This window comes from Delphinapterus leucas, chromosome 16, assembly GCF_059928025.1.
Source record: "Delphinapterus leucas isolate spDelLeu-1000000601 "Yukka" chromosome 16, BTC_Dleu_Yukka2, whole genome shotgun sequence".
Classification (NCBI taxonomy): domain Eukaryota; kingdom Metazoa; phylum Chordata; class Mammalia; order Artiodactyla; family Monodontidae; genus Delphinapterus; species Delphinapterus leucas.
Window position 1 is genome coordinate 15,133,315 of NC_143144.1, and position 13,825 is coordinate 15,147,139.

A 13,825-nucleotide genomic window follows, 5' to 3' on the forward strand; every position below is an offset into this window, starting at 1 on the left:
CCAAATAAAAGAACAGCTAATCTATAAAGATTCCCTACGAATGCAGTTACCTACTTGTGTTTTAACACTACATATACTGCCCTGAAATTTCTAGTTCAGAACTCAGAACAGCACACAAATCTTTGGACAGGGTTCCTCTTAAATGTTGTCTCAATTATTTAACATAATTGCTTTGCCTCCCTTCGATATTCTGAGCCAAACTTATCAACTGGGTGTCTAAATACCACTTTAATTTGTGTAAACATATCTAAGTGAAGAAACGTTCTAATTTACAGGGAAATAGTATAAGCCATTATGTAATTGTCCCTGGTCCTTCATACTCCATTTTAGCTAATAAACAAGAGTTCATCGGCCAGAGTGAAAATTTTTGCTAAGTATTTCCTTAAGCAGTTTTCTCATTATATAAAACATACTGAAGTGTTTAGCACAGTTCCTGGCTCATAACTGTTAATGTCATATCTAGATAATTATGCTTCTCACATGATGAATATTACCAAGAACACTTATAGTACCTTAAAATTTTTAGTAATCCATTTGCCTGGTTATTTTAGCTATGTACAGTTAACCCTTGCCAATGAAATATTTTAGGAAAACAAGATCCATATTTCCTAGCCATTAAACCATTTGATTTTACTTGTAATATAGCACTACTTCTGCATTTAGTTTAAGTGTATTACCACAAGAGGGCATATAACCTCAATCAAGTATTAGGCATATCTGAAGTGAGATTAGGACTCACTGGTGCATTAGAATGCTATACACATAACATAACTAACTTCCCTGTATATCAAAGGCATGCCAAGTACCATTGCAGACCCATTTGGCAGGACTAGTTAACATACTGGGAAGTTCTCAAACTCTTTAAAGTAAATTTCTGGGTTCAGATAGGTTAAAAAAAAATGTAAAAGTTGTATGGAAATTTTGTAAAGGAAAAAATGGAAATGGAAAAAGAAAACAAGAAATTATGTTTTATATTCTAAATTTAACAACCGTGTAACATTTCTCACTAGATAACATCAGCAGAAAGGTAAGTAACTTGGACTTATAACAGTCAACTTGAAGATTCCACTAGAAAACTAGGTGGGTTACATCTGTACTTGCTAAATGCAAAATGTTTGAGAGGTCCAGTCCTAGTGAACAGCCCTGGAGGACTGAAATAGAAAGTTACTAAGAGGTGAGTAGACCAAACTTTCAGGATGCTTTTAGAAAACAGTCTCTTCTCCATCAGGGCAGCCCTCAGGCTGCTGAAATCAAAGCGATTCAAGAAAGGCAGATACCTAGATGGAGAAGAATACTGAGGAGCCAGTGTATCACAGACTCCTACCTCTGTCACCCTAATAACTCCGTGACTTTGGCAAAGTTACACCCTTTAAAATTTTTTTAAAGACTGACGTCCCACACAACAACTATAGCTTCCCAAAGTTATCCCAGGAACTCTAATTATTTCTTCTTACAACTGTGGAAACAGGCTCAGGATAGCTAATTGGCTTGTCTCTGTCTCTCCCAGAACTAGATTAATAATCCTTTTCTCATGATTTTATATATATGCAAATATATAATTTTGTTCACAATACACCAAAATTTAGGAGAAACTAATGGAGTGCATAGTGAGACTGGGTTGACACAGAAAAAGAGAGGATATAGCTAAACATTTAGTTAAGGGACAGAAAGAATAGGAATGAACTCTTGACCAAATCCTGAAATAAAATAATTAAGGGCAGATCCTGAGGCTTAAAGAATATATTTAAAGCAAATGAAGAATTATTTAATAAAGTAGGGAGTAACCTGTAGAACTAAGTAACCAAGAACAAAGAAGTTATATGGGCTGAAACATTAAATATTATAGTTTTTTTTTAAGGTTTAGGTACATTCAATTGTAATGAGATTTATTATGCAAAGTTAGGGATTTGGGGAGTTCATCTTTTATGTTTTAAAGCTTTGCTGTCTCATACTTGATAGTTACAGCCTCGCATAAAACATACCCAATAATGATACTACCCAAATGTTGCATTAGACAAATCCTGGGTCTAAGTCACTTTGGAAATTATTTATGTCTTATATAAAGTCACTGTTCCTGAAAAAATTACAGCTCACTCTTAACAGCAGTTCTCTAGGAAATATTAGCTTAAAAAATATCTCTGCCCACACTTACCTTCCTGTTTGTTTAAAAAACTGTTCCTCAAATTCTCTTAAGGCTTTCCGAAGTCTCTTCTTGTCAGCCCTAGTTTCTCGGAGATGGTCAAGAAGTACAGGCCTGTATCAGGTAAAAGATATATGCTCTGGCATAACTGAGAGCTCATCATGAGCAGAGTTACCGATTTAGCAAAAGCATATTATGATACAGAAGTGTTCTGCCTAAAAGTGTGTCTTTTGAATAAATATGACACATGTAGAGCGTGACCATAGGGGAGCACATCACTGAGAACATTACTTGATGAAAATAATGTCCTAGGAAAATGGAAAGGGCAGACAGGAGGCAAGCGGACTGAGTCCATTATAATAAGTGGTGAGGGTAAAGGCCACATGAATACATGAGGGAGAGACAGACATTTTGGAGGAATACTCATCAGTATTTGGTGATAGACTAAACGTAAGAGGCACAAAAGGGAGAGATCTGAAAGAAAATTCTACCCTTAACCTAGAGTATAGGGGGAATGGCAAAACCCTTAGGAATGAAACAAAGACCCAGAGAAAGCTATAATTATGTCACAGATTCTACTCACTTCATTCTAAGACAAGAGAGAAAAGTCATATACTTCAGAGCAGGAATTTTTATCTGGGGAACTTGTGTCTGGTTCCAGAAAGTTTGTGAACTCCCTGAAATGATATATGGGCATTTTCTAAAAAGTAAAAAATTCCATTGCTTTCAAAAAAGTCCAACACCCCCCAAGAAGTTAAGAACAGCTGCTTTAGAACAGCCAGCCAGCCAGCCAACCAACCAAGAAAGAAAGAGAAGAAAAGGAGGGAAGAAGAAAAGGAGAGTCCCAGGGAGCCAGGGAGGGAGGGAAAGAGGAGGAAGAGGAGGGAAGAAGGAAGGATTGATGTTCTGCTTCCAAACAGGTCACTCTTCTCTGGGCTGAAATTGGGGTACCAGCTGATATATGCACACTAAAATCTCAGCTTGCAACCTAGTGCTTGGTCTTGCCTCACATTTATGGGGACTCCATCCCTATCTTGGGGCATATACTCACCACACTATTATACATGTTAAAGAAAATCTCATGATCTGGCCTGTAATATACAAACCAAAGAAGGCCAAATGATCAAGAGGAGTGCCAGCTACTGAATAATGATAATAACAACAATAATAATACTAATGAAAATCCAAATGGCTCCTGACTGAGTGGCCATTAGGAGAAAAAGGTCAGCTCATTTACTTAAGTCCCAGTCTGGAGAAACCATTTTATCTAAATAGAATAGACTAAGATAAAGGCCCTGACAACTGCCGACCCAGCACAGGATCCCAATTACTTTTGGTCCAGCATTTTCAAATGCCAGCTCTGCTTTACACACTGCCAAGCATTAGATTGGTGCCAGACCCTGCTGAAAAGATGTGCAAGTGTAGCAAATGGACCATTAGCATTTATGACATCCTTGGGATCTTATTGGGAGCCTTGGTTCCTCATGGCTTTGTCGTCTCAATTTTCCTGTTAAAAGGATAACCAGATTATGCTTTCTGCTGGATAGCAGTTTTTAGAGCGTGTAATAGCTCTTCTGCATTTTGTGTGTATGGACATATAATGTCCCCCAGACCAGAAGGAGTTAAAGGAGACTCCACACTGAGGAGTCACACTCACATGGTGGCCTCATGTAAATTGGACATGGAGAGAGCTGGTTGTTTGATTTCTTTCTTTTCATCTGGTAGCAGGAGCCTAACAGGCTCAGTCTCATTAGAGTAGGTGAGGTGGTCGCCAATAGGAAGGTGGGATGCTGGGTTTGGCAAAGACAGTTGTTGGCCTCCCTGTGGACAGTCTTCATCAGAGTCTTCTTCCTCCTGCTTATCATAGGAAGAATTAAATAAAGTTACAAAATGCTAAGTGCCTCTTGAGGCAAAACCAGGAAGGGGAACCATAAATAAACACAATGAAAACAGTAGATGATCCCTGTGCCTACTGAGAACCAAGAAGAAAGCAACCAAGAGGAACTCTTGCTCAGTTGCATCAAAAAACTTGCAGAAGTTAATGAGCAAAGAAGCACCCATCCTGGGCTAAAATGCTCACCAAGCTCAGATCTCTCTGCTGGGCCAAAGCAGGCACAGACATCTAGGATACGTTCCGATCTGGGCTGCATTGCCTAGTAATTCTTCCCTTTCACCCAGGCCTTCTGGGCCCCAGCTTCTTAACAGTTATATGGGTTAGGATGAGATGGACCATAGACTTCTTTTGTCATCCAGAAATACCCCAAATCAGGTCCTGGTGTGGGCCACTTTCAGATACAGAGAATACTCAGATAATTGACAAATTCAGGGAAGAGCTCTATAAAGGCCAAAACAAAATTGAGTTACTGCTTAACCTGTTCAGGTAATGCTTATCACAACCAAAAGATTTTCTTGCAAGGAAATCTGAAAATCATACCCTATTTTAAATTATGCTTCCTTAATTGGAAAATTTCAAAGAGTATGAATCACTATTGTCTTTGTTTTTAGAGTTGTGGAAATATAAATGTACTAAAGTATACTTAAATTTGAATTTGTTAATATTTCTTTTAATATTGATATCTTGAGCAAGTGACTGTTCTTTTAATATCGATATCTTGAGCAAGTGACTGTAGGATGTGTGGTGTTTTTCAAGTTCTGTATTCCCATAAATCATTCTTTATTAAAAGTAGTCTAACTCAGTTTCAGTATTCATATTTTCTATTGAAATAAATCTACTTATATCTTGCACAGAGATGGTCAAATGGTACCAAAAACAAATGCTGCATTATATCAAGGAACATACTATCAATATTCTTATTAAAGGAGAAAAATTAACAACACACAGACTAGAACAGCTCTGTTCTGTCTAGCTGTGTTGTTGTAAATTAGGTAATGCCAAACTAAAATCCATCAGTTGTTCTCCTCACCCAAGCAATGAAAGCAAGTGTAATAACTGGCTTCAAAAACAGAATTGCTATCTATTCCTGTTTCACAATAGTTTTAATTATCAGCCACTGTTAAGTATAGTATTGGAGTTCAGGGAGACCACGTTTCTACTTTGTGAAATAACAACTGGCCTTGTTAGCAGCATATACTGCAAAGAAGGCTCCTTTATAACTCTCATGGTGCTGCCTCCCTAACTAAACATCAATACAAAGCACAAGGACAGATTTCTAGTTAATGCAAACATCCCGACTTACAATTGTTGGAATAAGGGAAGGCGTGGACAATATTTGCTTGATAATTCTGTATCTGTCATAAAGAGGCTTTATGAGGTTCTTGTCTTGCTTAGTTACCTGGAAAACATGAATAATTATTGTTCCTTTCTCAAACAAGAATGAAAACACATCAATGTTTTTAGCAGTCCAAAAAAAAAAGTTTTGAAGCCTCTAAGGGATTACAATACTAAAATGCAACAGTAATTTTAAAAAGGTAAGTCATTTATAAGACACTGTATGAAGCACATGCCAATTTTCTTCTAGGAAAGTTTCTTAAAGGATAGGTCCAAGTTTAGAAATACGTTTTTAAAGCTTACTGAAGGACTCCTCAATGTTTAAATGGTAAGGACCCTGTTTTTTAATTACTTCTTCATTCTTAAAAAACCAATGGGTGATCCAAGAGCCATTGATTTTTCTTCTGAAACATGTATTTTATCTGACTTTCAAGATCTTTTATATTTACAGACACCAGCCTTGTCCAGGTCTTCATCACTACATACTTGGATTATATGCTAGCTTACTGGCTAAATCTGACATAAACTAAATATTTTGGATAAAACAGTTAACCTCTCTGAATTCTCTGTTTCCTACCTATACAACAAGGAAGTTGGAGTTAAAAAGTTCCTTCCAACCAAAAAACTTCATAACCTCTTGTTTACTGATGTATTCTATTACCCTGCTGCTCTTTGACTCATCCCTAAGCACCATTTTTAACATGTCACAAAGTACATAAAATTTTAAACAGTTTCCTACTTATCTATTAATCATCTACCTACCTACCTATCCCAACCTATCTACCTCTCCAGCCAAAATGACCAAACTCCTCTGCTTGCCTTCATTTTCCTCCCTGATGTGTGTCCTGCATTAAGTTTCCTACATATTTACCACAAACAACCTCCTTTTCATTCTAGTCCAATGGTTCTCACTCAGCAGGTAGTGGGAAGGAAATGGTAGAAGTAGCACATAGCATAATTGCCCAAGTGTCCTATCTGACTCTGCCTTCCAGATCCCCTCTGAGAATCCTGAAGGAAAAGAAAATGACTCAAGCAGGTGTATTTTTTAAGCTTTCTAGTTATTCTCATGCTACCTTACCCCCATCCCAGTTGAGAACCATTCTGGCCCCTTTTTTTTTTTTTAACATCTTTATTGGAGTATAATTGCTTTACAATGGTGTGTTAGTTTCTGCTTTATAACAAAGTGAATCAGTTATACATATACATATGTTCCCATATCTCTTCCCTCTTGTGTCTCCCTCCCTCCCACCCTCCCTATCCCACCCCTCTAGGTGGTCACAAAGCACCGAGCTGATCTCCCTGTGCTATGCGGCTGCTTCCCACTAGCTATCTATTTTACGTTTGATAGTGTATATATGTCCATGCCACTCTCTCACTTTGTCACAGCTTACCCTTTCCCCTCCCCGTATCCTCAAGTCCGTTCTCTGTGTAGGTCTGTGTCTTTATTCCCGTCTTACCCCCTAGGTTCTTCATGACCTATTTTTTTTTTCCTTAGATTCCATATATATGTGTTAGCATATGGTATTTGTTTTTCTCTTTCTGACTTACTTCACTCTGTATGACAGACTCTAGGTCCATCCACCTCACTACAAATAACTCAATTTTGTTTACAAAGCTACAGTAATCAAGACAGTATGGTACTGGCACAAAAACAAATATAGATCAATTTAACAGGATAGAAAGCCCAGAGATAAACCCACACACATATGGTCACCTTATCTTTGATAAAGGAGGCAGGAATATACAGTGGAGAAAAGACAGCCTCTTCAATAAGTGGTGCTGGGAAAACTGGACAGCTACATGTAAAAGTATGAGATTAGAACACTCCCTAACACCATACACAAAAATAAACTCAAAATGGATTAAAGACCTAAATGTAAGGCCAGAAACTATCAAACTCTTAGAGGAAAACATAGGCAGAACACTCTATGACATAAATCACAGCAAGATCCTTTTTGACCCACCTCCTAGAGAAATGGAAATAAAAACAAAAATAAACAAATGGGACCTAATGAAACTTCAAAGCTTTTGCACAGCAAAGGAAACCATAAACAAGACAAAAAGACAACCCTCAGAATGGGAGAAAATATTTGCAAATGAAGCAACTGACAAAGGATTAATCTCCAAAATTTACAAGCAGCTCAGGCAGCTCAATAACAAAAAAACAAGTCAATCCAAAAATGGGCAGAAGATCTAAATAGACATTTCTCCAAAGAACATATCCAGATGGCCAACAAACACATGAAAGAATGCTCAACATCATTAATCATTAGAGAAATGCAAATCAAAACTACAATGAGATATCATCTCACACCAGTCAGAATGGCCATCATCAAAAAATCTAGAAACAATAAATGCTGGAGAGGGTGTGGAGAAAAGGGAACACTTGCACTGCTGGTGGGAATGTAAATTGATACAGCCACTATGGAAAACAGTATGGAGGTTCCTTAAAGAACTACAAATAGAACTACCATATGACCCAGCAATCCCACTACTGGGCATATACCCTGAGAAAACCATAATTCAAAAAGAATCAAGTACCAAAATGTTCATTGCAGCTCTATTTACAATAGCCAGGAGATGGAAGCAACCTAAGTGTCTGGCCCATATTGATCTTCCTTTTCTCTGAACTTCTCTGCGTCTCACTGTCTGGGCCTTAACTGTTTTCTGTGTTTCAGTCTTGTCTTCCCAAATAAATTATATCACATATTTCTTCAAATTCTCACAGTACCCAATGTATCCCCTTTCCTACTACCCATCTAACAACCCAGCTTTATATGCAAAAGTAGTATAATTTTTAGAGATCTTTTCTTTCAGTAGAAAGACCACCTCTCTCTGTAGAGCATTTTAAGTATTGGTTAAGTAACCCCAAGAGCCTTTCATTTTCTAGCTCAATCATTCCTTATACATTTTCTTAGTCATGACACTTTTTTACACAGAAAATAAAAAATTCTTTCATGTATTCCATGAGATTTTAATAGGTGACAAAGAAAAAGAAATCTCTAAGTTCAGAAAATACTGAAATAATGTTTTTTATTCAGTATCTTATTGGGACTTATATTCCATAGAAAGCTCTTCAGAAAATGATGCATTCAACTATTATTGGCATCTCTATTACAGTTTGATTTTTTTGGTTTTATTTATTTTTACTATATTGTCTGGATTCTAGAAAAGCTAAATTTAGTCTTAAAGGAGAAAAAGAAAAGAGTGACCAAAAAGCAAGTTAGAATGATGAATGCCATTATAGAAAAGTTCCTTCCACAGATGCTAGATAAAAGTCGGGGTACAGGTACAATGTATGGCACTCATCTTTCACTCTCATGATTCTATGATTTTACTTTTAGGATCATTATTAAAGTAATCCCCAAAGACAGATGTGAGGGTTCAATGGCCGTAAGTACAGGACTTCAATGCCATAAGTGCTTCTCCTCAAATATATGTGCACAGGAAGGCATGCTGCCTGAAGAAGAAGTGTTAGTGGTGAGATTATGTGCCAGGAGCTGTCTTCTACTCAGGGGCCTATGGACACCAGCTATTATGAGGCCTGCAATGTCAATCTTCATGGTGGAAAATGAGTCAAGACGTAGGCTCTGCAGGATAGGAACCTCAAATCTAAGGGGCAGAAATACATTAGACTTTGCTATTCCTCAGCCACTTTCTACTAAGAATCAGACCATTCTCTCCTCTTAATTCAGTGGCTCTGTTTCTGAAATGCATCTTTCCTCCCTAATTCTGCATATTGGTGGCTGACTATGGTATGTTAGTAGTATCTAACTTATGATTTTTATTTAAATGGAGAAAACAAGGACTGTGTTGAATAACCTGAAAGAGCCACAGAGAGCTATCCAGCGCATGAATGGGTTGTCAGATTTTAAAGATAAATATAAGGAGGTTATCCCTACTTCCTGCTCCTCCATTTTATATGGCATCAGAAGAAATGTAACTTAAAGGAGGTTGAGCAGGAAGGGACTGTGCATAGAACAAAATTTGATATACTTTGTTGACAGCTTGACAATTCCGTCATGAAAAACTCCTGGCCCCCTATCCCGTAGGTTACTCGAATTATCAAGATCTGGAATAGTACCCCCCAAACAAGCTGGCTTTCCAAGCAGAACTGCTGCTGAGTGGTCAGCCCAAGTGTTATTTCTTTCTAGGCCCTGGTCAGAAAGTTGTCTGGGGAAAAAACTGCCACAGCTTAAGTGCTTTTACCACCATGCTTGTTATCCGTTCTCCCCATGGCACTGGTCCCATGTATTCTTTCACAGTAAACCATGGAAACATAAAAATCAGTCGAACCATCACCATAAACAAGCTCTCTCCTTGAGAGGGAGGTAAAACTGACATTCTCCTCTCTGGACAGTGAGTGATGAGAATCTATTACTCTTTAGCTTTAGGGACTCAAGTCTTGCCAAACTTTCCCTGTGTCTAAGTCTCCCCAGCCCCTCACTGAGGGAGAAAGTATATGTGGAACAAGTCTGACAGCCTGAACTAACCAGTCAGTCCAACAACATGGGAAGTCAATAATGAACATAATCATACAAAGCAACTGCTGAAGAGAATGGCTTGGTCAATTCAGATTTCTAAGCATACTGCCAATTAATATTGGCCTTGAAAACAGAGGTCATGAGTTCAGATAACTGGCTTCAAGAATTACACACTATTTTTAATTTGGAAAATTATGGAATCTCTGAACCTTAGATTCTTAATGTGCAAATTCTTAATATGCAGAATGAGGATTTTTAATTATCTTATGTAAATGTCCCTGGCACAGAGTCAGGCATACTAAATGTTATTTAAGCTATCAAACTAGTTGATTTGAGGTTACTATCAATGTTGTAAATTACTAATAAAGGAATACCATGGTGCTATCAAAGCATACATTTTAAAGATAAAAAAATTGAGAAGCACTCTATGTCTTGATATAAAAAGCTATCTAGAATATGCAAAGTGAAAAAAGGATACATAATTATGAGCCTGCTACATTTTTTCAAAAGGGGCAAATTAAGAATGTGTATTGACACTTTCTTGTATATGCTTTATATAGAAACTCCAAAAGGACACCTAAAACATTCATAGCAATAGTTACACCTGCTTAGAGTGGGAGACCTCAGAACTGGAGCTGGCAGATGGGGTGCGAAGGAGTCTTTTTAATGTGTAACCTTTTATATTTTTTGAACTATGTGAGAAAGTATTACCTATTCAGAAAATTAAATTTTTGTTAAAAGGTAAGTAGAAGAACTTGACAGGATCTCCTTTTGGTGCATTTTACCTGTAAGTCTTCCCTCTCTCCAATGCACAACTAATCAGTTATCAAATTTTTACTTGATTTAAAAAAATAAAATGAATTATTATGTTTTTTAAAAATCTGCTTTTCTACACAATGACCCAAAACCTATGGGATGCAGCAAAAGCAGTACTAAGAGGGAAATTTATAGCAATACAATCCCACCTCAAGAAACAAGAAACATCTCAAACAGCCTAAACTTACACCTAAAGCAATTAGAGAAAGAAGAACAAAAAAAACCCCAAAGTTAGCAGAAGGAAAGAAATCATAAAGATCAGATCGATCAGAAATAAATGAAAAAGAAATGAAGGAAACGATAGCAAATATCAATAAAACTAAAAGCTGGTTCTTCGAGAAGATAAACGAAATTGATAAACCATTAGCCAGGCTCATCAAGAAAAAAAGGGAGAAGATTCAAATCAATAGAATTAGAAATGAAAAGCAGTATGGAGTTTCCTTAAAAAACTTAAAAATAGGACTACCATACAACCCAGCAATCCCACTACTGGACATATCCCCTGAGAAAACCATAATTCAAAAAGAGTCATGTACCACAATGTTCACTGCAGCTCTATTTACAATAGCCAGGACATGGAGGCAACCTAAGTGTCCATCGACAGATGAATGAATAAAGAAGATGTGGCACGTATATACAATGGAATATTACTCAGCCATGAAGAGAAATGAAACTGAGTTATTTGTAGTGAGGTGGATGGACCTACAGACTGTCATACAGAGTGAAGTAAGTAAGAAAGAGAAAAATAAATACCATATGCTAACACATGTATATGGAATCTAAAAACAAACAAACAAATCGTTCTGAAGAATCTAAGGGCAGGACAGGAATAAAGACACAGACGTAGAGAATGGACTTGAGGACACGGGGAGGGAGAAGGGTAAGCTGGGATGAAGTGAGAGTGGCATTGACTTACATATACTACCAAATTGTAAAATAGATAGCTAGTGGGAAGCAGCTGCATAGCACAGGGAGATAAGCTCAGTGCTTTGTGACCACCTAGAGGGTGGGATAGAGAGGGTGGGAGGGAGACGCAAGAGGGATGGGATATGGGGATATATGTATACATATAGCTGATTCACTTTGTTACAAAGCAGAAACTAACACATCATTGTAAAGCAATTATATTCCAATAAAGATGTTAAAAAAAATCTGCTTTTCTCCTCAAAGATGCTGCAGTTAATGAAGGGCCAGAAGAAATAACTGCCGTTACTCATCCAGTTGGTAATCTGTGCTGTGCACCTGACTCCACCTACAGTTCCTGGAAAGGACAATAAAAAGGGGATATATGCCAGTACCAATTCAGGATTTTCAAAAGAAAAGGACATAAATAAGCACCACAATCAGACCTAGGGTTGATTCATTCATTTCCAGTGCTCAACAGATGCCCTGTGACCGAAAAGTGATTATCTCCAAAAATCATCCATAGATGATGGAGGAAGAAGATTACTCGGTAGCAGTATCTGAACTGACAAGGCAATGCTGTAGGGTTTATCAGCTTTAGTATGAGCTCTGACTAAACACCAAATGCAAAAATTTCAAGAGGAGTCATAACGAAGGTCTCTCTAGAAAAGAAATGACTTCATCTTGGAAGCTTAATATTTAATGCATTTTAAGCAGTAGAGCAAAGACTCCAGATGAAAATCATCCATTAATTTGAGTTTAAAGAATTGGGACCTAATGAGATAATCTCAAATGTGAATAAGCTCACTGAGGAGCCAGGAATAATACTATTGTGGAAATTTTCAATCCTCCCTTTGCTTCTTCTGTGGCTTCTGGACTCCCCCTTAGGAACCACCTAATAGCTGCCTAGCCACTTCATGGTCTGCTGTGTTAAGCTCTCCCAGGAACAATACTGCAGCTTTAGCTATTGAGACGTACACGTTCTACTGCAGATGCTCTCTATTTAAAGGGCCTCACTTTAGCCTACTGCAAAGATCGGTTTAATTTGAAGGGGCTTCTGACACTAAACAGTTTAATGGCTATTTCTTTTAAAATAACAGAAATAAATTTCCGTTTAAATAAAGATGACTTCTAAAGAACTCAGAGTTTTTCTCTGACCTTCAGATTTTCATTTACATGTTTTTATTTGACTTGAATACCTCAGGAGGGTGATTGACCATCCCAGTTTTCCCAGGACTGAGGCTTTTGGTGGGCCATGGAATTTTCAGTGCTAAAGTTAGAAAGTCTAGGGAAACCTGGGATGGTCGGTCACCCTATTCCTGAAAGATCTTAAAACAAACATGTCCAAAACAGACCTCCTGAGTTTTCACTCTCACCCTCAATCTGCTTCTCCTCTAGTTTTTCCCCATCTCAGTAAATGGATCCATCTTCCTTTCCTTCACTCCCTACCATCCAACGATTCAGCACATCCTTTTGATTCTATATCCAAAATATACTTTGAATGTGTCTACTTCTTTCCATCTCCAAGGCTACCATACTAGTCCAAGCCACCCATTTCATCTTCCCTTTTCCACTCTTTTCCCCTATGATTAATTCCCCCTACAGCAATCAAAAAGATCTTTAAAGTGTAAATCACACCATGTCACTTTCACACTTACAGCCATTCAACAGCTTCCCAATCCTTTCAGTGGCCTAAAAGGTCCTGCGTTATGTGCCCTGATCTATCTTTTCTGACTTCATCACATGCCATCCTGTGCTCCAGCCCTCAGACTTGAGAACTCCAACTACAAACAAGCTCTTCCTTCAAAGGCCTTCATACTTGCAGTTCCGTCTAGAAGGCTCTTTGCTGCTCTCTTCGCCTGCTGATTCTTCTGCATTAAATGTCATCTTATTGGCCTTCCTAATCACCCTATATAAAATAGAAACCATCCATACTCATTATTTTCTATCATATCATTTGTTTCTTTGCACAGTACTTATACAAAATTTTAATGACTTTGTCTATCGAGTTATTTCTTGTTGTATCCCAACTCCCAGAAAAACATGAGCTCCGTGAAGGCGGTCACCCACATCACTTCTCTATCTTGTTTATTTCTTATATCCAGCATGGATCATAGTTCACAACACATAGTAGGCACTCAAGTCTTTTTGCAAATGAATGATTGCCCACTGGTCACCAGGCATCTCCTTTTATTGTCACAATAATTATATAAATAGGTATTATCTGTATTTGATAGATGAAGAAGTTGAATA

General features: G+C 37.7%; 1 protein-coding gene across 4 annotated transcripts in view; it reads right to left on the reverse strand.

The window, feature by feature from the left end:
- The window catches only part of FAM13C (family with sequence similarity 13 member C), a 138,855-nt gene that overhangs the window by 6,742 nt on the left and 118,288 nt on the right, over positions 1 to 13,825 (reverse strand). For 2 of the 4 annotated variants that reach the window (XM_022560622.2, XM_089897513.1), the window contains 3 exons: positions 5,338 to 5,433; positions 3,798 to 3,997; positions 2,153 to 2,254 (listed from right to left, as the gene is read on the reverse strand). In XM_022560622.2, coding sequence (XP_022416330.1) covers positions 2,153 to 2,254; positions 3,798 to 3,997; positions 5,338 to 5,433 — 398 coding nt within the window. Of the gene's footprint in view, positions 1 to 2,152; positions 2,255 to 3,797; positions 3,998 to 4,220; positions 4,476 to 5,337; positions 5,434 to 13,825 lie in introns of those variants that run through there. The other 2 variants (XM_022560615.2, XR_016388051.1) reach the window with 2 other exon arrangements.